This window comes from Monodon monoceros, unplaced genomic scaffold (genome assembly GCF_005190385.1).
Source record: "Monodon monoceros isolate NGI ecotype Baffin Bay Population unplaced genomic scaffold, NGI_Narwhal_1 Super_Scaffold_12, whole genome shotgun sequence".
NCBI lineage: Eukaryota > Metazoa > Chordata > Mammalia > Artiodactyla > Monodontidae > Monodon > Monodon monoceros.
In genome coordinates, this window is record NW_021703768.1 from 66,552,833 (window position 1) to 66,574,487 (window position 21,655).

General features: G+C 37.4%; 1 protein-coding gene across 2 annotated transcripts in view; it reads left to right on the forward strand.

Moving 5' to 3' along the window:
* Positions 1-6,675, forward strand: part of XRCC4 (X-ray repair cross complementing 4) — a 268,609-nt gene extending 261,934 nt beyond the window's left edge. For both annotated transcript variants that reach the window (XM_029217657.1, XM_029217656.1), the window contains exon 8: positions 6,056-6,675. In XM_029217657.1, the coding sequence (XP_029073490.1) occupies positions 6,056-6,167 (112 nt within the window). In that variant the 3' untranslated portion in view covers positions 6,168-6,675. The remainder of the gene's footprint in view (positions 1-6,055) is intronic.
* The last annotated feature ends 14,980 nt before the right edge of the window (positions 6,676-21,655 follow it).

Genomic DNA, 21,655 nt, shown 5'->3' on the forward strand with positions numbered 1-21,655 from the left:
GTGAAAATAATTTACCTAACATGCGTTTACAGATTCAGCAGTCAAAGTTGTATAGAAAGCCACCATTTGGGTGGCAAATGGGAGTAGCACAAGCTGTGGGCACACAAAATAAACTTGGTTCTTGGCTGCCACAACAACTCTCTTCCCTGGTTCTCCCCATATCTCTTGAATCATTCTATTTCAGTCTCCTTTTATTCATTTCTCTCTCTTTCCATCTGCCCCTGTAATTTTAACATTTCCCAGGATTCTATATTAAACATTTTTTCTCTGGTAGACTCTCTCTGGGAGTTTCTTCAACTCATTTGAAGATCTCTTCAACTCATTTGTCTTTAGTGGCCAGTAGTAATGGTAGTGACTGCTATCTCTGTACATGTAGTCCAGTCATCTCTCCTGAGCTCTACATCTATACAAGCATTTACCTACTCAACATCTATCTCCATTTAGATATCCTGCGGTCACTTCAGAGTCACCCGTTGTATCTGAAATGGAACCCTTTATGCATAGTACTCAACCTGCCCCTTCTGTAAAACCATCTTCACAGTTGCCAAAGTTACAAGACTCAGAAATCTGAGAGCATTGTCTTGGAAGAGCAAATAAGATCCAGAACTATTATGTACATACACAGATACACACACACACACACACACACACACACACACATACACATCAGTGTTCAAAGAGTAATATTATATAGTTTTGCATGTTTTTGACTTTAAGTAAATAGAATCATATTGTGTATTATTTTGTGCCTTGCTTTTTTTTTGTTTGTGTTTTTGTTTGTTTGTTTGTTTTTTGTGGTACGTGGGCCTGTCACTGCTGTGGCCTCTCCCGTTGCGGAGCACAGGCTCCGGATGCGCAGGCTCAGTGGCCATGGCTCACGGGCCCAGCCGTTCTGCGGCACGTGGGATCTTCCCGGACCGGGGCACGAATCCGTGTCCCCTGCATCGCCAGGTGGACTCTCAACCACTGCGCCACCAGGAAAGCCCTGTGCCTTGCTTTTTTGCTCACCATCATGTTTGAGATTTGTGCATGTGTGTAGCTGCATCATAGTCCATGTTGTGAAAATTCCATAATTTACTTGCCCATCCTGTGGAGAGACATTTGGGTAGTTTTCAGTTTTTCACTATTATAAATAATGCACCTGTGAACATTTGTGCACATATCTCCTGACACACATATGCAAATATTTCCTGGAGTATGTAACTAGAAGTGGAATTCCTAGTTATAAGTACATAAATCTTCATGTACATGGACAGTTATTGCCAAATTGTTATCTAAAGTAGTTTCAAATGTTTATACTCCAGCCAGTAGTAATTCATCTTGTCATTTCGTGTTCTCTGTGATCTTTGCTATTGTTGGACATTTTCATTTTTGCTAATCTGGTATAAAATACTTCATACTGGTTTTTATTTGCACTTCCTTGGTTTCTAATGAAGTTGAGCTAATTATCATATGCTTATTCGCCCTCACTGTTCCCTCTTCTTGGAAGTTCCTGAAGTCTTTGGCATATATTTTTTAATAATGTTGGGTTTTTAAAAATCGTTTGTAGGAATTCTTTAGATAATCCTTTGTTAGTAGCATATGTTGCAGTATTTCCTCTCAGTTTGGGACTTGTCTTTTCACTGTCTTTAAGATGTCTATTGATGAATAGGAGTACTTACTTCTAATGTAACTGAATTTATCTATCTTTACCTTTATGGTTTCACTTTCCGCCTTAAAAAAAACTTTCTATCCTAAGATCCTAAAGAAATTCTCCTCTATTTTCTTCTAAATGCTTTAAAATTTTGCCTTTTCTCATTTAATTCACCTGGAATTGAATTGTATGTGTAGGTAGAGATATAGTTAAGCCACATACAAATTGACTTTTGGTTTTTGACTTTAGAACCATTGCTTGTGTCATAGTCAAAGGAAAATGATTTTTCAAGTGTCACAGTGCCATCAATCATTACACCTTTTCCTGGACCTCTCAGTCTGCTCAGACTGGCACCTTGACATTTTTCAGAAATATTATTTTCAGAATATGTTATAAAATGCAAGTAATTCACTCCAAACAATACTAATGATTCTCATTTAAATAAGAAAAGGTTGATACTCCAGCCATGGTAATACCAATATTAAACATGGCTGAGAAAATGTCTTTACAAAATGAGCCAATAACTGGAAATAATCATTTTAAAGGATGTTGATAATTTAACTCTCAGAAAATTAGAAGTCAATCATTCATTCTAACATTTTAGAGAAACTTTCCCAGGATGAGATATTTCTTTTGACAAATCTAACTTCTGATCTACACTATTTACTGTTAATTAGATGGTGGTAATGCAATTTTGATTCAAGTTATAGAGTGTGTGTGTGTGTGTGTGTTTTAATGCAGTGTGAAATCAAGTAATAAAACATAAAACTCTCTGCAAATTATTGAGACTATAAGCCATTTTTTAATAAGGCTGTCATCTGGAGAAGTTTCATTTATTCACTTTATTTGAAAAATCCTTATACTTTAGCCTTTAACTCTACAAAGACAATTTCTTATTCTCTCATTAACCTTTCCTTTTTAATTCACCTTTTTTCATTTATTCCACAGGTATTTATTGAGAGCCTGTATTTTGCAAAGTAGTCTATTTGAGTATAACTGTCTCAGAATTTAGGGACTGAAAGAACTTCCAAGATCATTTATAGTAACCTTAACTTTCTACAGCTTAAATCAAGACAGAGATCCAGAAAGGTGCTGCCATCTGACCAAAATCTGAACGTGGTGAAGCATAAATAAAGATTGCCTAACCTTGGATTCAGGATTCTTCCTTTTGAACCATGTTGTCCATAAAAACTATCTAAAAGTCTACTTGAATCCTATATACTGATTTAATGTTTATAGAAATTCCTAAAGGGATATATCACTGTGAACAAATTATATTACACAGTCATTGCCTTAAAGCTACTTATAAAATGTTTAGGGTGAAAAAACATATTTGAAAAAAATTAGAGAAAGTAAAAAGTTTAACTGAAAGATTCCTGAGGGCAGAAATTATGTGTTACCTTTATCACATTTGTTATATTTCCCTAACACAATGAGCTGATCATAGTACATACTTAAATATTGATTAAAGGCAAAACTAGTATTGAAATATTGGGTGCAAACATTCGGTACTTTAAATGATTAGAGAAAATGAAAATCAACTTCAGTGTGGAAAGTTTAAAAAAAAAAAAAGGAAAAAGAAAAAAAGTCTTCATGGAAGATTTAGAATTTATAGTGGTCCATAACTAGTGGTTGTAACTTAGTTAGAAAGAGAGGAACTCCCAAGTTTGAAGTTGCTTCTTTAGCTCACTTTCTATTAAGACTTCAGGTACAGGTTTCTGAGTTATTTGCTTTCAAATTTCACCTCTAAGCGTGAATGCTTGGAATAAGCGTGCTCGTGAAAAAATAATATGATAAATATACTAAGATATAGGTATAAGGTTATTGATCATTGTGTTGTTTGTAAGAGCACTAAGAAATGGAACCAACCCAAATAGTCATCAGTGTATTCTTAGTATAAACAAATTAAAATTAATGATGAGTATAGATCTAAATATATTTTTCAACATGCAAAGACATTTCTAATATATTTTAGAGTAAAGGCATCAAGCTGCAAAATTATATATATAATCTCATATTTGTAAAAAAAAAAGACATGAAAATACAAATGATACAAAGTAGGATGATGGACATTTTAACTTTCTTCATGTTTTTCAGGAGTTTTATAAAGTCTTACAATAAACATTTATTACTTATAAAAATGATTAAACTATTTTTTTGGTTGTGGGGAGAGTTTTAAATTTACTCTGTTGACTTACCACAGATATGAAAGCTGTAGAACAATGATCTCCATTCATGGAACAGCTTTCATTGAACACCTATTATGTACTAGACACTAAGAACAAAAGAGTCAAAATCTATATCTTAGGCTCCCCATGACTTTAGAAAAAGATGGGAATCTTAAATGGAGAACCAGGGATCTACTCCCTTCAGACTTGTCACTTCAGAGTGGTCCTTTTGTCATATGCTGATTTTTTTTTAACTAAACTGATCACTCTTTGTGTTCTGGTTGTACAGTGTCTAGACGACGAATGAAATTACAGAGGTTTTTCCATATCTGGCTTTTTAATTGAAATAATTCAATTCTGTCTTTTGCTAGGAGGAGAAAAAGCAATTCTAAGATGTATAATGTGTTTTGAGTTGACATTGAAAACTTATACATGTAATAATTATACTTCTGTACTGTATCATTTTCTCCTTCTATGGAATATATTTTTAGATATTTAATTACATGTTACAGTAATTATGTCAGTATTTATTGTTAATTTTAGCATTGAAACTCCCAGAGGGTAGTACTTGTCATCTTGACAATGCATTAATGCATAGCACCTCCGCATTCCTGTGAGGGTTATGTTATCTGAACTTGGCTTGCTCAGGATAAGACAGAACATGTCCCAGGCCTAGTAGCAGCCAACCATGGTTAATTGTATGCAGTCATGAGGCCAAGGAGGACCCTGTGGTGGATTCATTTTTAATAATCTGTGCAACTAAGTATGGGTACAGGCTTTTGGAAGTACTCATAATCTAAACATAACATTTGGGGATCTTTAGTTGATTAGTCTTTTAAATTAAAGAAACTATTAGCAGGAGCTCTTTTGTAATTTATGTAATATTAGGAGCTAGTAATAACAGTTTCCAAATGTTTTGTGGGAATTTACAAGCACTTTCATTTATAACATCTCATTTAATCTTTAGACCACCTCTGAGGTGAGAGAACAGAAGTCCGGTTAGGTTAAATAACTTGCCTAAAGTCACACGGCTAATAAGAAATAGACCTAGATTTAAACCCTATGTGTCCTGACTTCAAGTCCTATTCTTTTTGTGTGTGTGTGTGGCTGTGTTGGGTCTTCATCCCTGCACGCAGGCTTTCTCTAGTTGCGTCGAGCAGAGACTACTCTTTGTTGTGGTGCACAGGCTTCTCATTGCGGTGGCTTCTCTTGTTGCGGAGCATGGGCTCTAGGCACATGGGCTTCAGTAGTTGTGGCATGCGGGCTCAGTAGTTGTGGGTCACGGGCTCTAGAGCACAAGCTCAGTAGTTGTGGCACACAGGCTTAGTCGTTCCACGGCATGTGGGGTCTTCCCAGACCAGGGATCAAACCCGTGTCCCCTGCGTTGGCAGGTGGCTTCTTAACCACTGACCCACCAGGGAGGTCCCTCAAGTCCTATTCTTTTTTAGCTGTACCAAACTGCTATGATGCTTCTGCCTTTGTAGTTGGAAATATGGGCATTTTACTGAGTATTACTGGGTTGATTCAGACCAGGTTTATACAAGGGTATAAATATACATTCCTAGGGTCTTCTTCTGACTGAGCTCTGTTACCCTCCAGCTCACCATTTTTGAAACACCAATTATCCGTTAGTGATCATGCCTTTTATCCTAGGACTCAGAGAACATTTACATAAATATAGAGATCAGTCCATTGATGTAGTAACTACAGTACTGAAACTGAATAAATTTACTTACTAAATGAAGATATGTAGATTCAGTAAAAGAATGTGGACCAACAGCATTTCATCAGCAACTGCTAAAAACGTGAAGTCATTATATACACACTTACAATCAAATGACCACTAAAAGAAATTTATGTGATCAGAACTTCCTGCTGTTGAGATTCAAATGAATGTTAATAGTTAGAACTTAAGGGAGCCGAAGGAAAGTGTAAATTGTGATGGAATTATTAAAGAAATGGCTTGAGAAATCTTCAGTATCTTGGCATAAAAGTACAGCACAGAGGATATTTTATTTCTTGACCTTAATTATGAATATTGTTGTAGGCCCTTGAATTTTCGTTAGCTCAGAATAGAGGCAGATTAATTCCAAAGCAGTTAAAGAAATTAAATGCCTTTCGTCTCTCTTTATGTTAATGCAGCAGTTTGGAAGCAGGGTTTAACTTTTATTTCACTTATGTATCTCTTAATTTTCTTTTACTCTGTATGTAGTTTTTCAAAATAAAATTGTCTTGATTTTTCTTTTTACTCCAGGCTTGATCCTCCACTACCTGAGATGCTGAAAAAGGATCACAGCCCAGCTGAAAACATGTCTTTAGAAACTCTAAGAAACAGTAGTCCAGGAGACCTCTTTGATGAGATTTAATTGTCTCAAAAAGTACTTTGATGTTCACAAGACTGTGTTTTCTATTCATTTCCTTAAATGACAAAAGAAAAATTTCAACTCAGCAGCAGCTCTTAGTGTGCTTTACAATGTAATTACATACACACTGAGCTGAAACCATTATGCAAAATGGATTACACATGTATATGAAGATATGATTTGATGACAGTAGTGCATTATTCTAAACTATTCATTCAGCATGCCTAGAATTAGATAAAATCTCAGACCTTTTTGTTGCAAAGGTCACATTTACCTTATTCAGTTCACACATACTATATGTAGTAGCTATCTATTCTGTCTCAGAAGATTTTGAAAATAGGACAAAGAAAATGTCTACAAATTCTTTTTTGAATAGTCATATTCTGAACACTGATGTTTGAGCATTTTAATTTGTGGAATGATGTGTAAACTCTATGTTTAGTTTGTACACAAACAACCTGAAAATCTGATGATAAAACTTTTGATTGAAGATTTTGTGTCCTTAATAAAAGATGTTATTTAGTTAAACTTTTTCCTGCAATACAGTAACAGGTCTTTATAGGGTATATATTAATATAAATGTAACCCTGTTTTGTATCAAAGAGTGTTTTCCAGAGATTGTTGATAAAAGGTTTATCTTATAGGTACAAGGGCCCTCTTTGAAGACAAGGACCTTTTCGTATCTGCTTATCTATCCCCACTTACATCTGGCACAGATTTGTGTTTTAAATATTCATCGTTTCTACTTCCTGACCTCACATTCACTTCTATCCAGCTGAACATCCATTCCCTCCATGCCACTCAAGTTAACAGTGACCACCATGTTGCTAGTTGGTCCTTTCTCAGTCCTCATCTTACTAAGCCTCTCAGGGAAACATTTGACAGCCAATCACTTCTCCTTAAGAAACATTTTCTTCACTTGACTTTTGCAGTAACATATGCTGTTTGTATTTCTCTTCCATTCTGGCCACTAATTTTTTAGACTTCTTGGCTGAGTCCTTCTCCTTGTCCAACAGTTAAAAGTTTCAGTGTCCTGGGCTTAATCTTTAGACTTTTCTTTTCATTACTTACATTGTCTCCCTAGATTATCTGTGGTTTTAAATACCATCTATATGCTAATATCTACAAACTTTAAATACTTCCCTTTCTTCCCTTCCCTTCCCTCCTCTCCCTCTCTCTCTTTCTTTCTCTCTCTCTCCCCAACTCCCCCCTCCCCCCCACCCCCGTTTCTCTGTCTCCCTATAGAAAGTAAGCCCCATCATAGCAGAGGCATGGCCCTCTGGTTTATCTCTCTACCTTCCAGTACCTAGGACAGGGCTGGATTCATAGAGACTTAGTAAGTGTTTGTTGAAGGAATAAATGCATGTCTATCACGTAGTAGCCCCTCAAATCATCTAGTTTCTTTAAGTTACTAGATCACTTTGAAAAGAAGCTCATTAAAAGATTGAAATTTATCTTGATGATTTGATACAAAGAAGTAGTTGTTCAGAAAGCTCAACTACCTTTTGTGATTAATTATAAATACATACACATAATGTTTACACATAGGCTTGACTACAGAGAGAGAATGAGAAGGAAATTATACATTATTGTTTATATCAGAAATAGGATTTTATTAAGTCAATAGAACAACAAAATATTTTAAATAGAAATTTTACTGCATTTTTATTTCTATACTAGCTTCCATTTAAGAGGAAAAATTTTAATTAAATGTAAATATAAATATGTGAAATATAATTATAAAATTCTACTCAGTCACCTAGGAAATTCACTATAATAATGAATTAATATAATCCAAGATTTACCTTGGATCTTTCCAAGGAGACTGTGTACATAAAGTACCAGAATCTCAAGATAATGCTACCACATCTGAATAGACCACAAATGACTAACCAAAATTAGCATACATCAGTGTATATATGTATGTATATATGTATATGTTATATATATGTATATATATATATTTTTTTTTTAAGTGAAAGAGAAGAAGAAAACAGAATTTGGCTGTTAACTCACTAGTGGTGAGAAAGGGATACATGGAAAGTGTTTCCTAAGTAATCATAACAAGAGAATCTATAAAGTTCATGGTACAGTTGATCCTTGAACAGCATAGGTTTGAACTATGCAGGTCCACTTATAAGTGGATTTTTTTCAATAGTAAATAATATTGTACTACACAATCTGCAGTTGGTTGAGTCTTCAGATGCAGAATTACAGATATGGAGGATCTGAAGATATGGAGGAGCCACAGATAAGAAGGGCTGACTGTAAATTATACTCAGATTTTCGACTATCTGAAGGGTCAGCACCCCTATCCCCCATGTTGTTCAGGGGTCAGTTGTATTTTTTCAGGGCAGTGGATCTTTTCAACCACTGCTATGTGTCAGATTAATTCAGCTGGTTAGAACAGAACAGAATAAGCCCATAATCATAGTTTCCTCTTTTCTATCTCTTGTGGTTTTAAAGTTCTTGTCCTCTATAGACAGATATCTATAGATTTGGTTAAGATGTCCAGATTCTATCATTCCATGCCATGATTTTTTTCCCACATTTTTCCATTGTCTATACTCTAAAATAGATTGTTGTGGAAGGCACTGAAATGGAAGGCACAAGAATTGAGTTATAATGCAGCATGGCTTTTTTTTTTTAACATATATACAATTTTATTTGCCAGTTATACCTTGGTAAAGTGGGAAAATTACCAAAGGATTTGAATAGTTATGTTTACAAAGAAGATATAAAAATTGTAAGAAACCCATGAAAAGAAGCACAACTTCATCACTCATTAGGGAAATGCAAATCAAAACTATATTGAAACCCCCATACATAAAATAGATAACTAATAAAGATCTACCCATAGCACAGGGAACTCTACTAAATACTCTGTAATGACCTACATGGGAACAGAATCTAAAAAAGAGTGGATATATGTATACATATAACTAACTCATTTTGTTGCACAGCAGAAACCAACACACATTTTAAATCAACCATACTCCAATTTAAAAAAAACTATATTGAAACCAGATCACACATACTAGGATGGCATAAAGACTATGCCATATTGTCCTTACGCTGGCATAAGGACTTCTGTACAACCAAGGCTATAAGATGGATATGCACATAATTGGGAAAAATGGAAAGAAAAGCAATTGGGTCAGGACTTGTGCTCCTGTGAGGGGATTCAGAGAAAAAGGGAGATTGTTTGGGTGGGCACCCTCTCTGGGTAGTGGGTGGGTTGAGAGCCACAGACCCGGTGTGTCAGTTCCTGGGTCCTAGGTAGGAGACCAGCACCCTTGGCTGGTTGAAGAAACTCTGGGACAGATAGAAAGGCTGGAGAAGCCTGGACTCCTTCTTAAGGACTGCACACATGCTGGCTTGCCACCAGACAGGTGCTTCTTGTATTTCAAACATTTGTTCAGTTAAGATACCTTTGACATCTTCAGCATTATTATTTCTGGAAATGTATTTTGTTTTGAAATTGATTTTATTTGATGTTAATATAAAGACTCTAGCCTTATTATTATTATTACTATTTGAATTGTACATCTTTTTCTGTCAATTTAGTTTTAACCTATATTTTAAGTTCTGTTGTGGTAAGCATAAAGTTAAGTTTTTTTTAAAACACATTCTGTTAATCTCTTTCAGTAGATGGTGTTTAGGCCATTAGCAGTTAGTTTGATGTGATGGTTATGATTTTGTTTCAGTCTACCAATTCATTTTTTGTTTTCTAAATTATTTTCTTGATGATGATAATGATTATGAATATGATTTTATTCTCATTTATTTATTTAATACCTTCATTGGAATATAATTGCTTCACAATGTTCTCTTAGTTTCCGCTGCACAACAAAGTGAATCAGCCATATGTACACATATATCTCCATATCCCCTCCCTCTTGAGCCTCCCTCCCACCCTCCCTATCCCACTCCTCTAGGTCATCGCAGAGCATCGAGCTGATCTCCCTGTGCTACGCAGCAGCTTCCCACTAGCAGCATGGCTTTTTTGATCTTGGTGCCCTCACTTCTAAAACAAGGTGATTGCATTTCTGAAGGTTTTTTCAGCTTAAGATTTATAATGATTGACCCTGGCATCAGATGGTATGCGTCAGGCTTCATTAGGGAAGTTCATGGAAGAAAAAAATCCCATCCCAGGAAGAGACATCTTTATTATGTAGTTTTAAAAAAGGTCAGGAAACTATTTAAAACTTTTTTCTTAGTGGTGCATAACTCAAATTTATAAAATACTAGATCCCATGTTTTGGAGCCAAGCAGCTCTTGGGTAAGTTTGTTTCAACAAATGTTTATAAGGGATTAGTTATGCACAAAATACAGAACTGAGCCATGTGGAGAATTTAAGGATAAATCCATCCATTCACCAGATATTTGTTAAGCGCTTGCGTCAATCTCTGTTCTGGGCACTAGATGAGGCAATGAATAGTACAACTGCTCTGTTACTGTGGAGTTTATAGTGACGTGAAATTTGGGGTCTGCTCTCCAAGAGTGGAGTATATGAGTGAGTATATGAGAGTGGGGTTGAGATTGGGGCTCGAAACCACTGTATGGTGAACTATAATATCAAGGAGTAGTAGGATAAGTGGCTTAAAGAGAAGGATAAAAAATTTAAAGTCGTGGGTGAGGATCCATAGAAGATAAAGGACCCAGTTAGGGGCTTAAGAGAAATTGGTAGGGGTTGGGGGAAAGTCAGCTGAGGGTGAAGCTGTCTTCCAGGTCAGAGGAGAGTACAGAGGGTCCTGGGGGATCAGGTGTGAGGTTAATTTCCAAGTTTGTAATTGTGAATTATCCGAATGAAGAAGACAAGTTAAAAGGTATCCCAGGAGGAATGTCGGCCCGGAGCATTTAGGAGTGTGAAACTAAGTTATATAATAGAGAGACGGAGAGAATTGAGCTCCACAGTTCTAACTGGCACCTCCTTGGGAAGGTATGGGCTTCCAGAAAACTTCAGGTCATGGAACCCTTCCTGGGCATCTGGGAATGGGAAAGGAAGGCCAGTCAGCAGGCCCCTTGGCAGACATTTCCCAGAGGTGCAGCCAACCCTCATTCTTTTGTGTCTCTCTCACTCTTTTACTCAGTTATATTTGTATAGAATCCTTTTTTAATAAAATGAAATTAAATAGCTGACATCTAAATTCATGAAAGCCCTCATGAACTTACCTATAAATCAGGAAATTAAAAAAAATAGGTAGTTAACACATTTTGTAAGGGAGAATGATATAGTCACAAAAGAACTATTCATGCATCCATGTGTAGCTACTGTCTGAATTAAAACTTTTCACTGCTGATCTGACAGCTTCTAGTAAATGCTTCTCAGGAGGGCAGATTTCATTTGCAAGTGTTCTGTGCTCAAACCTGCAATGATTTCCTCTATTTTAATAACTGGAAAGGATACCTTGGAAAATACATGACAGGCAAGCACCATCTCCTGTCCTGTCTCCCAGCTCTCTTTTACTTACTCAACCTAAAACACTCTCCAGCCTCCCTTTTACTCGTCTTCTCCCTTTCAAATATACACATACCCTCTCATTTACCAACTATGATCCTCACTTTTTGATTTTCCTCTCCTCTATTTGAATAAAATTCAATATGAATTTTATTGTTCATATGTTGGTTTTTCTTCTCCCTTTTGGAGGCCCTTCATCCTAAACTCTCATCTCACAGTCTCACTGAGAACTATGCTTTCTGAGTAAGGGTCTCTTTGTCCCTAAAGGCTCTTGGTTCTACAGAAAAAAGAGAGATTTCCTTCTTGACAGTAGATGTTCCTATTAATGGCAGGAGCAATTTTGGTGGCCACTGTTCCAGTAAATAGAATGTAGGTTAGTCCTGAAACACTTACTTTTTAAAAAATTTATTTTTTATTGAAGTATAGTTGATTTACAATGTTGTGTTAGTTTCTGGTGTACAGCAAAGTGGGTTCTCCCTCTCTCTCCCTCTCTCCCTCTCCCTCCCCCCCCCTTTCTCTCTTTCTCTCTCTCTCTCCCTCCCTCCCTCCCGGCCTCTCCTAAATTAAGTGATCCGATTGAAAACCTCATGAGACTTCTAGAATCCCCACTGGGACAAAATGGTGGTAGAGATGATGAGAGAAGTAGGCTTGAAAGAGATGGTTTTGTCCTTATGCTTTGCAAACATTTAGGGAATTCAAGCATGTGAAATTTTCCAGAGCCCCTACTAAATAATACTGGAAACAATCTTGTTCCACTCCCCTAAGAGATATAATGTATCTCTCTGAGGAACTAAGTTTACAGAGGAGTAATTAGATTATTTTGAAAGGTTAAAATATTGTCAATAAATTTTTGCTCTTCACCACCACCACTCAGTTGACTTGCTTTGGCTGATAAAATGTGGATGAAATAACAATATACACGTTTTTGAGCCTAGGAGTTAAGAGGCATTACATGTTTCTGCTTTTCGCTTTGGGAGATGCTGATCTCTGCCATGAGACAGACACGCCCCGGGTAGCTGCCACCCTTCCTGCGTGGGCCCCTCGTGAGATACAGAGTGGAATTGAACTCATTGCCAAGCTGGAGCCAAGCTCACTACCCTGAAACCTAGAGAAGAGCCTTCCATTTGAGCCCAATCTAGATAAGCTGAACTATAGTCAACCATGCTGATTGTGAACATGAGAATAATGGCTTTCTACTCAAAGCCACTGAGATTTGGAATAGTTTGTTATATAACTGTATTTTGATAAGCGCTGACTAAAACAGCTAATCACATAGAATAACAAAGACAATTTTGCATTTGTAATAGCTTTCAGTATATACATGGAACAAAAATCTGGTGTCTTCTGGCTAGAACCTGATAATAGAATAAATAGGAATTAGTAATGTGAATTTGGGGACTTAAGCCAGGTTTCTACTCTGTGTCTGCCAGCTGTTAACTGTCTAACCTTGGGCAAATTCTCTGAACTTGAGCTTTCTTATCCATACATTGAGAATTAAGTAAGATAATGCAGATAAAGCATTTAGCACAGTGCCTGCTTCACAGTAAGTGAAACACATATGGAAGATCGTATGATTGTTACTGTTGTTCTGTCTTATGATGGTTGTGTTGCACATAATGAATCAGCACAGTTATGTACCACCAGATTATCAGTTACACTGACCCTCTCTGAAATTTATTAGCTCAAGCTCCTTGTCCCTGATCCGTTCTAAAGTCTGACGCTCTTCCCAAGAATTTTGTGAATTCCTGCGGGATTTATTTTCATGGCTACCTCTGCTCTGAATTCTGTGGGGCTGAGCCTCATGTTTTATCAACCCCAATTTTCTTTTTTCTCCCATCCATGCCCACTCAGCCATGGAACTCACTTCATTTTCTTTGATTTACATGACAAAAGCACTGAGAAATCTCTGTGTATAGCAGAATTTATTGAAGGTGTGGGTCAGAGAGAGGCAGTTTACCTCAAAATGAGCACATATATTTGATTTTACCATAACTCTATTCTTTAAAGTCTTCTGGCTTTCCTACTCATGGATCTCCCATTGGCAACTTGTCTCCATTGGATCCAGCCTCCTGCCACATTGTCCATCCATCCCTTCCCTCTCTCCTCCCTCCTCTCCTCTCCTCTCAGCTTTCCCCCAATTCCTCTTATTTTCTCATGCAGAACCACTCAGCTATTATCTCTTTCTTTTAATTGTTCCTTGTTTTTATCAGTCGGGGAACATGTTTTCATATTACATTTTCCCTAGTGTTAAATGTTAAAATAATACTGTGTACCATACCTGCAATGTCATTTTTAAAAGATGGCATGACTTCTAGGCAAAGCAAGACCTGATTGAAGGTATTGACCTATCTAAAGAAATAATGTAACTGTCAGAAGGGAGGTGGAGTGGCCACTGAAATATAAAAAATGAAGAACTCCAGAGGAAAACACTTTAGGTGTCTGTCCAAGTGCTTTCTAGGGAAGAGAAAATCTATCCCAGAGCTTTAAGTATGTTCATGTATTCACTCATTAATTCATATATTCATACTCTCCCTCAAAAGATAAAATTGCAGTTCTTCTGTATCGGCCATAACTGGTTATCTTTCCTTATGATTAGAATGTCAAAATTCTGACTTGGAGACAGATTTTCATACTTAACAATATATCATCTGAAGGCCATGTTTGTTTAATAAGAATTTTATATTCTGTAAGAATTATGACATTTGAGGAAGGTGAGAGAGAAAAAAAAGTATATAATAAAACAAATACTAGTATTTTCTTGAGGAATTTTATATAAAATATTGACATTTCTGAAGGGCATTTCTTTTTTAAAATTTATTTATTTAATTTATTTATTTTTGGCTGCATTGGGTCTTCATTGCTGTGCGCGGGCTTTCTCTAGTTGCGGCGAGCAGGGGCTACTCTGTTGTGGTGCGCGGGTTTCTCATTGCGGTGGCTTCTCTTGTTGTGGAGCACAGGCTCTAGGCACGCGGGCTTCAGTAGTTGTGGCACGTGGACTCAGTAGTTGTGGCTCACATGCTCTAGAGCGCAGGCTCAGTAGTTGTGGCGCATGGGCTTAGTTGCTCTGAGGCATGTGGGATCCTCCTGGACCAGGGATCGAACCCGTGTCCCCTGCATTGGCAGGTGGATTCTTAACCACTGTGCCACCAGAGAAGTCCCTGAAGGGCATTTCTTTGTTTTTCCTATTACAGCTCTAACCTGTCATACATGACATCAGTAACTTTCATAATTTTTAAAAAATTTTTATTGGAGTATAGTTGATTTACAATGTTGTGTTACTTTTTGCTGTACAGCAAAGTGAATCAGTTATATATATATATATACACACTCTTTTTTAGATTCTTTTCCCATATAGATCATTACAGAGTACTGAGTAGAGTTCCCTGTGCTATACAGTACGTCCTTATTAGTTATGTTTTATATATAGTAGTGTGTATATGTCAATCCCAGTCTCGCAATTTATCCCTCCCTCCCCTTTCCCCCCAGGTAACCTTAAGATTGTTTTCTACATCTGTAATTCTATTTCTGTTTTGTAAATAAGTTCATTTTTACCATTTAGTAACTTTCTAACTGCCTACAATCAGCCAATGTTGAATTTCTTTTGCTGATAGTAACCCAGTGGTACTTTCACTTTTACTATCCTTTGTGTCAGTCATCTTATTAAACTCAAGAATTTGAAATTTGGATTCTGAACAAGGATATGGTACCTTAAGTTTACACACAGTTCTCACTTATAGTTAGCACACAAGTCCTAACGTGTAACGCGTATGTGTTCATTCACTCATCAGATGTCTACTCAACACTTTGTGCCAAGCACTCTGCCAGGTACTGGGGCTAGAAAAATAAATAAGACATCGCTTTTGTCTCTCAGTGTCTGGAAGTCAAGACTAAGAAAAGGGGCAGAGCTGTACACAGACAATCAGGGTGTGGTAAGTGCTGTGAAAGAGCTGTGTCCCGTGTGCTCAGTGCACAGGGAGAATCAACCTGATCTTATTTTGTTGGGAGAGTACAGGGAGAAGAGGCTGTAGCCAAGGGAAACTTGAAAGAGGAGACAGAAGAAGTTTGAGCTGAATTCTGGGAAGACTCTGGCCTTGCCAGTTGGCTGAGGGATCCTCAGCTGTGTGTGAGGCTCTGAGGAACGGGTGAGTGTGGCATCTTCTGTGCCTTGAGGCTTCAGTGAAGGGAGAGAGAAAAAATGAAGCACGAGGCTGAGAGGGTAGTGCAGGCTACCTATTGATTTTGACTTGAGTGAACGGCTATAGAAGGATCTTAAGGGAAGTAAGGGATGACCTGATTAGATTTGTACTTTGAAAGGGAGCACATAAGGGCATAACCACAGGCACCCAGAGGTCTCCCATCTCTTTGCGGTTTGTATAACTCCATGATGCTATTCCCAGTCTGTCTGGAAAATTGTCAAAACCCACTGCATACCGCCGCAGATTAAACCTTTCCGATAATCTTTGGAAGTTGCGAGTCTCCTGTTAGAGCGACACGACGCGCTCACGACAGAGTGAACCCCTTTCTAGTGCCTGGGCCCAGGCCTTTGGTACAAGCAGAAATGGTTTCATCATTTCCTCTCAGAGTGATTTCAGGATATATTTAAGCCTCTTGTGGAACTAGCCTCTTTCTTGAACATTCCCAGCCCTGCTTTGACATTCCCATTTCCTGCAGAATGCGGCTCGTATACACCTTTGGAGGAGCTGCCGTCGCTGTCCTCATTAATTCACTTCTTGCACCTCTTCCTGGAGGCTGTAGGTGTAACCACGCTATTGGAAGCAATATTCACATTTATTTCCTAAGGCTTCAGCACTTTGTACCTGTTCTGGATCCAAACCTCACTGGGGGAAGGAGGGCGTGGATTTCAATACACTGGTGCCATTCAATGGATGTTAAATAACATAAAGCATCATGAAAGAGGGGCTTAAATCCTGGAAGGAGACATTGTGACCTAACCCTTTATTCCCTGGGATTCTGATCTCAGGACAGTGAAGAGCTATAGAGTACCTTTTCCCCAAATATAAAGTGGCAGAAATAACACTTCTTGAAAAATCAAATTATATTTAGTTTTCAAGTTTCAACAGAAAACTTGAGACAATATTTCTCACTGTCTTTCTAGTAGATACATATTTTGGCCACTATTTCTCCACAGATTTCAGTGGGCAAGTGCGTGAAGAGGTACTTTTTCCACCTCACTGATGATTTTCTCAGTAACTGAACTTTATAAGAATATAGAAAATCTTCACAAGTCAATCTTCCAGTGCACTTGAAAATAATTAGGTGTTCTATCACTTTCCTTTATCGCCTTATCAGAGAAGCATTTGCAACCAGGCCTTCTATGAATGTGGCTAAATCATACCATAGAATCATTGAGAATGTCTTAAATATTAAAGCAAGTATCAGCGTCCCCACATCAGTCCTGCTAATGGAACAACCCAGCAGCCTGTTATAAAGAAATGTGAGGCTTAGTCCTTATTTTATTCCATTTAATTAGAGAACAGCTGAAAATCCTGTCTTGCATTTTCAACACATGTTTCCAATTAGTGTAGCCGAGCAGGACCCTGAATGTGATAAAAGCACTGATGTGTACCTTTGGTGCCTGTACAATGTACTCTTTCATTTTACAAGGTGGCTGAAGTACAGTTTTAAATATCTTTTTTTAAATGTTAACAAAAACCCAGGGGTATAAACTTAGAAAAAAGTGAAGAGAGGCAAACACAATTTTGTTTGAATTGCTTGCCTAGACTTTTAGAACCCTGTACGCAGAAGGAAGCTTATTTGGTAAAATCTGCACTGGGCATTTACAGGCTTGTGTGCAAAAAGCATTATGGTTTATGCGAATTGTGCTCAGAGGCCATTAGACGGGAGATCCATCACCTCAGGAAATACCACTTACTGTACTGTAAATTTGCTTCATGTGACCGATCTGCTTAAAAGGCAATGGAAATCCCATTCAAATAAATTGTTTCAGACCATGCTATAACTGATAGGACATTTGCCTTCGGTGAAACTCTTTCTGGGTAACTTTTGGAAGTTCATATATCTTTAAGTAGGAAAGTAAAACTGGTGTCCAAGAATCTGGGAATTAGATGTGGAAAAGCCTAATTTAGGTCATCACATCCCACCTCCTGCCAAAATAAAGGGAACTAGCAAGAGGAAAAAGTAAGATAAAACAAGTAAAATATTTTATGACTCCTTCACATGGTGTGTGTTCCAAGCTGTGCCAGGAACAGTGGAATGATTTTCCATTTTGTGTCATGGGAAAGCATGATGTCTTTAGTCCAAGAAGGTAGAGACACTTATACTGTTATAGGGTCCTACATGAAGATTAAAAACAAAATTCTTTGTGCCTGAATTTTATTTTCAGAGCTACCATTCCATTTTTGGTCCATAATTCACAAACTAGAGAAATGTGCCCATCAAAAACAATAAACTCCATCTCCTAGACTCATTACCAATTGCTTTATTCAGAAATAACCCAAAGTGCCAAGATAATAACAAAAATCTGAATAGAATAAAACTGAGTAACTGGATTCCTTATAACTAACTTAAGAAAAAATAACTCAAGTGAGAACACTTAAGATCTACTCTCAGCAAATTTCAAGTATATAAACATTATTATTAACCATAGTCACCAAGCTGTATATTAGGTCTCTAGAACTATGTATCTTATAAACTGAAAGTTTGTGCCTTTTGATCAATATCTTCCATGCCCCCCACCAGCCTATTATAACCACCATCGTACTCTCTGTTACTGTGAGTTCGGCCTTTTTTTTTTAGATTGCACATATAAGTAAGATCATATGATATTTATCTTTCTGTGTCTGGCTTATTTCACTTAGCATAATGCCCTCCAGTTTCATCCATATTGTTGCAAATGGCAGCATTTCCGTCTTTTTAAAAGCTGAATAATAGTCCATTCTATATATATATATATATATATATATATATATATATATATATATATACCACATTTTCTTTATTCATTCATCTTTTGACAGACACTTTATTTCCATATTTTGGCTACTGTGACTAATAATGCTTCAATGAACTAATTTTCAACAAAGGTGCCAAGAATACACAATGGGGAAAAGATAGTCTCTTCAATAAATGGTGTTGGGAAAACTGGATTACCACATGCAAAAGAATGAAAGGAGTCTTATCTTGCACCATACGCAAAAATCAACTCAAAATGGATTAAAGACTTAAATGTATGCCCTGAGACCATAAAACTCCTAGAAGAAAACAGGGGGGAAGCTCCTTGATGTTGGACTTGGAAATGAATTTTTTTTGGAATTGATAACAGAGCACAGACAGCAAAAATAAACAAGTGGAACTGCATCAAACTAAAAAGTTTCTGCACAGCAAAGGGAACCATCAACAAAATGAAAAGGCGACCTGTGGAATGGGAGAAAGTATTTGCAAGTCATACATCTGATAAGGGATTAATATCCAAAATATATAAGGAATTTCTACAACTCAATAGCAAAAACAACAAATAACCATATTTTAAAATGGGCAAAGGCCTTGAATAAACATTTCTCCAAAGAAGAAGACACCCAACAGGTATAAGAAGAGATGCTCAACAACACTAATGATCAGAGAAAGGCAAATCAAAACCGTAATGAGATGTCACCTCACACCTGTTACAATGACTATCATCAAAAAGTAAAAGATAGGGACTTCCCTGGTGGTCCAGTGGCTAAGACTCCATGCTCCCAATGCAGGGGGCCGGGGTTCAATCCCTGGTCAGGGAACTAGATCCCACATGCCGCAACTAAAAATCCTGCATGCAGCAACGAAGATCCCACGTGCCTCAACTAAGACCCAGCGCAGCCAAATAAATAAATATTTCTTTTTAAAAAAAGTAAAAGATAACAAGTATTGGTGAGCATGCGGAAAAAAGGAAACTTTTGTGCACTGTTGGTGAGAATGTAAACTGGTTCGGCCATTATGGAAAGCAGTATGGAGGTTCTTCAAAACATTATAAATACAACTGCCATACGATCCAGGAATCCCACTTCTGTATGTATCCAAAGAAAATGAAATCATTATCTTGAAGAGATATTTGCACTGCCATGTTCATATTAACTTTAAATATCCAAAGTAAAGATCTGAGCCTTCACCTTATGTGACTGTTGGGCTCTTCTCTCTACAGGTTCTCCCTGGTCATCATTTATCATTTCAGCCAACTATCTGGCTCATGCTTTAGGTCCCACTTCCTTCTGTGGGCCACTGATCATTCCTTTATCTCCCTAGAATGAGTTTCCTTAAGCTGCCACTGCCCCGCCATATTGCTTCATCCCCAAAAGGGGCATCAAGCCTTCTTTGATTCCCCACAGTGCAGCAGGGACCAGGCTGTTACTTTAAATAAGTCTTTATCAAGGACCCCAGTGAATTCCATATTGGTAAATTTGGTGGTCATTCCATGCTACAACCCTGATTACTTGAAAACCTAAAAAGTTGGCAACTATGCAAGGGAAGTACACCACACTGACTAATTTAATTACCATAGCCAGACCTATAGGGAGTCACCAGTGACATGTGGCCATGTTGCAAGAACCAGCTTATCATCACATACCCTCCAGCACACACATATGCACCCCCCTCAATGGGAGTCTCCTCTAACATGTCTCCCCTCCTGGCCCAATTACCTTGAGGCCCCAAAGGAAAAAGAAGTGCCTAGTCTTATCTCGTCATCTTATGTCAGCTTCCTGGCCCATCACTGCATATCCCAGGATCTGTCTCTTTCCAGGATGATTGTGTTAATTCTCCAAGGGAAGCTCCATACTCCACCCAAACCAGCCTTAATCTATATACTTCAGCAGACAAATGTTTCAATATCAGTATATTTCTCCCAAACTGTGACTATTGAGTCGTTTATTACACCAAGTATGGACATCTGTAACCCAATCAAAAATCTTTTATAAAATGTCACATTCAGACATACCCAACTTCACTGCAGTCTTCAGATTCTCTGATACAAGATCTTGTATGGGAACAGTAACGTATAAACACATGCATTTATGTACACAAACACACACACACACACATACAGGCCTGCATGCTCTGAGAGGGTCTTCTTAACAATATGCTATTGTAAAGCAGCATAAATCTATATAAAGAAAAAGAAAAGTTTTCTGCCCTGGATTCTGCCCTCCTCCACCACAAAAAGTATCTTCAGAGAAAGAGAAGTCTGTTAGATTATATTTGATTTATGTGACTAAATGGACCTCTGGGTTTAAGTGTCTGAGTCCAGGTTATTATTTCTCCCCCAAGAAGAACAGAGGGTAGTTACTTCCTTTATTTTTCAGAACTGAAAGCCATATTGGATCGCTTTTCACAGAATCAAAAATCTGTCTGCTCTAGGTCTCACTTCTTGGGATATAAAAAATTACTTGCAGCATCAAAGTGGCAGATTCCTCAGCTTCTGCCTTTTGGTGTACAGGAACTTTGAAGTACAGACATACAGGAAATCCCATTGCATTTGATTTTCTGAAAGTTTGTGGTTTATACACATTACTTCTCTATAATCTGGGCTTCCTTTATCTATTAGATAATAGTGATGCTTTGCTTCCAAAAAGTTTTCATGCCATACAATAAATTCTCACAACATCTTTTCTGAACTGGGAAATGATAGCTGTCTCTAGAAGGAAGACAATAATGTTTTCCTAACTGTAGAACTGTCATTAGGAAAAATTATAAAGAGACTTGTCATGTAGTTTCTTAGAGTGGCCGCTAAGAAATTAAATCTGATTAATTGCCTTTCAAATAAACTGCAATGCATCAGAGCCATCTCTTTTTTTTTTTTTTTTTTAATTTCTGCTATGTGGGACTAGCCCATTATGGAGGAAAAAAAAAAAAAAAAAAGGTTTTCCCTCATTCGTCCCACTTGATCTCTCATGAGCTCTTCAGTGGGTCCCCACTGTTGTAACTGTCTCTGGCCTTCCCACTAACAAAATATACCGGCCCATGTCTCCTGTCCTGGGACATTCCTGAATGACAAGGTGGCTAATAAATTGATGGCAAAGAT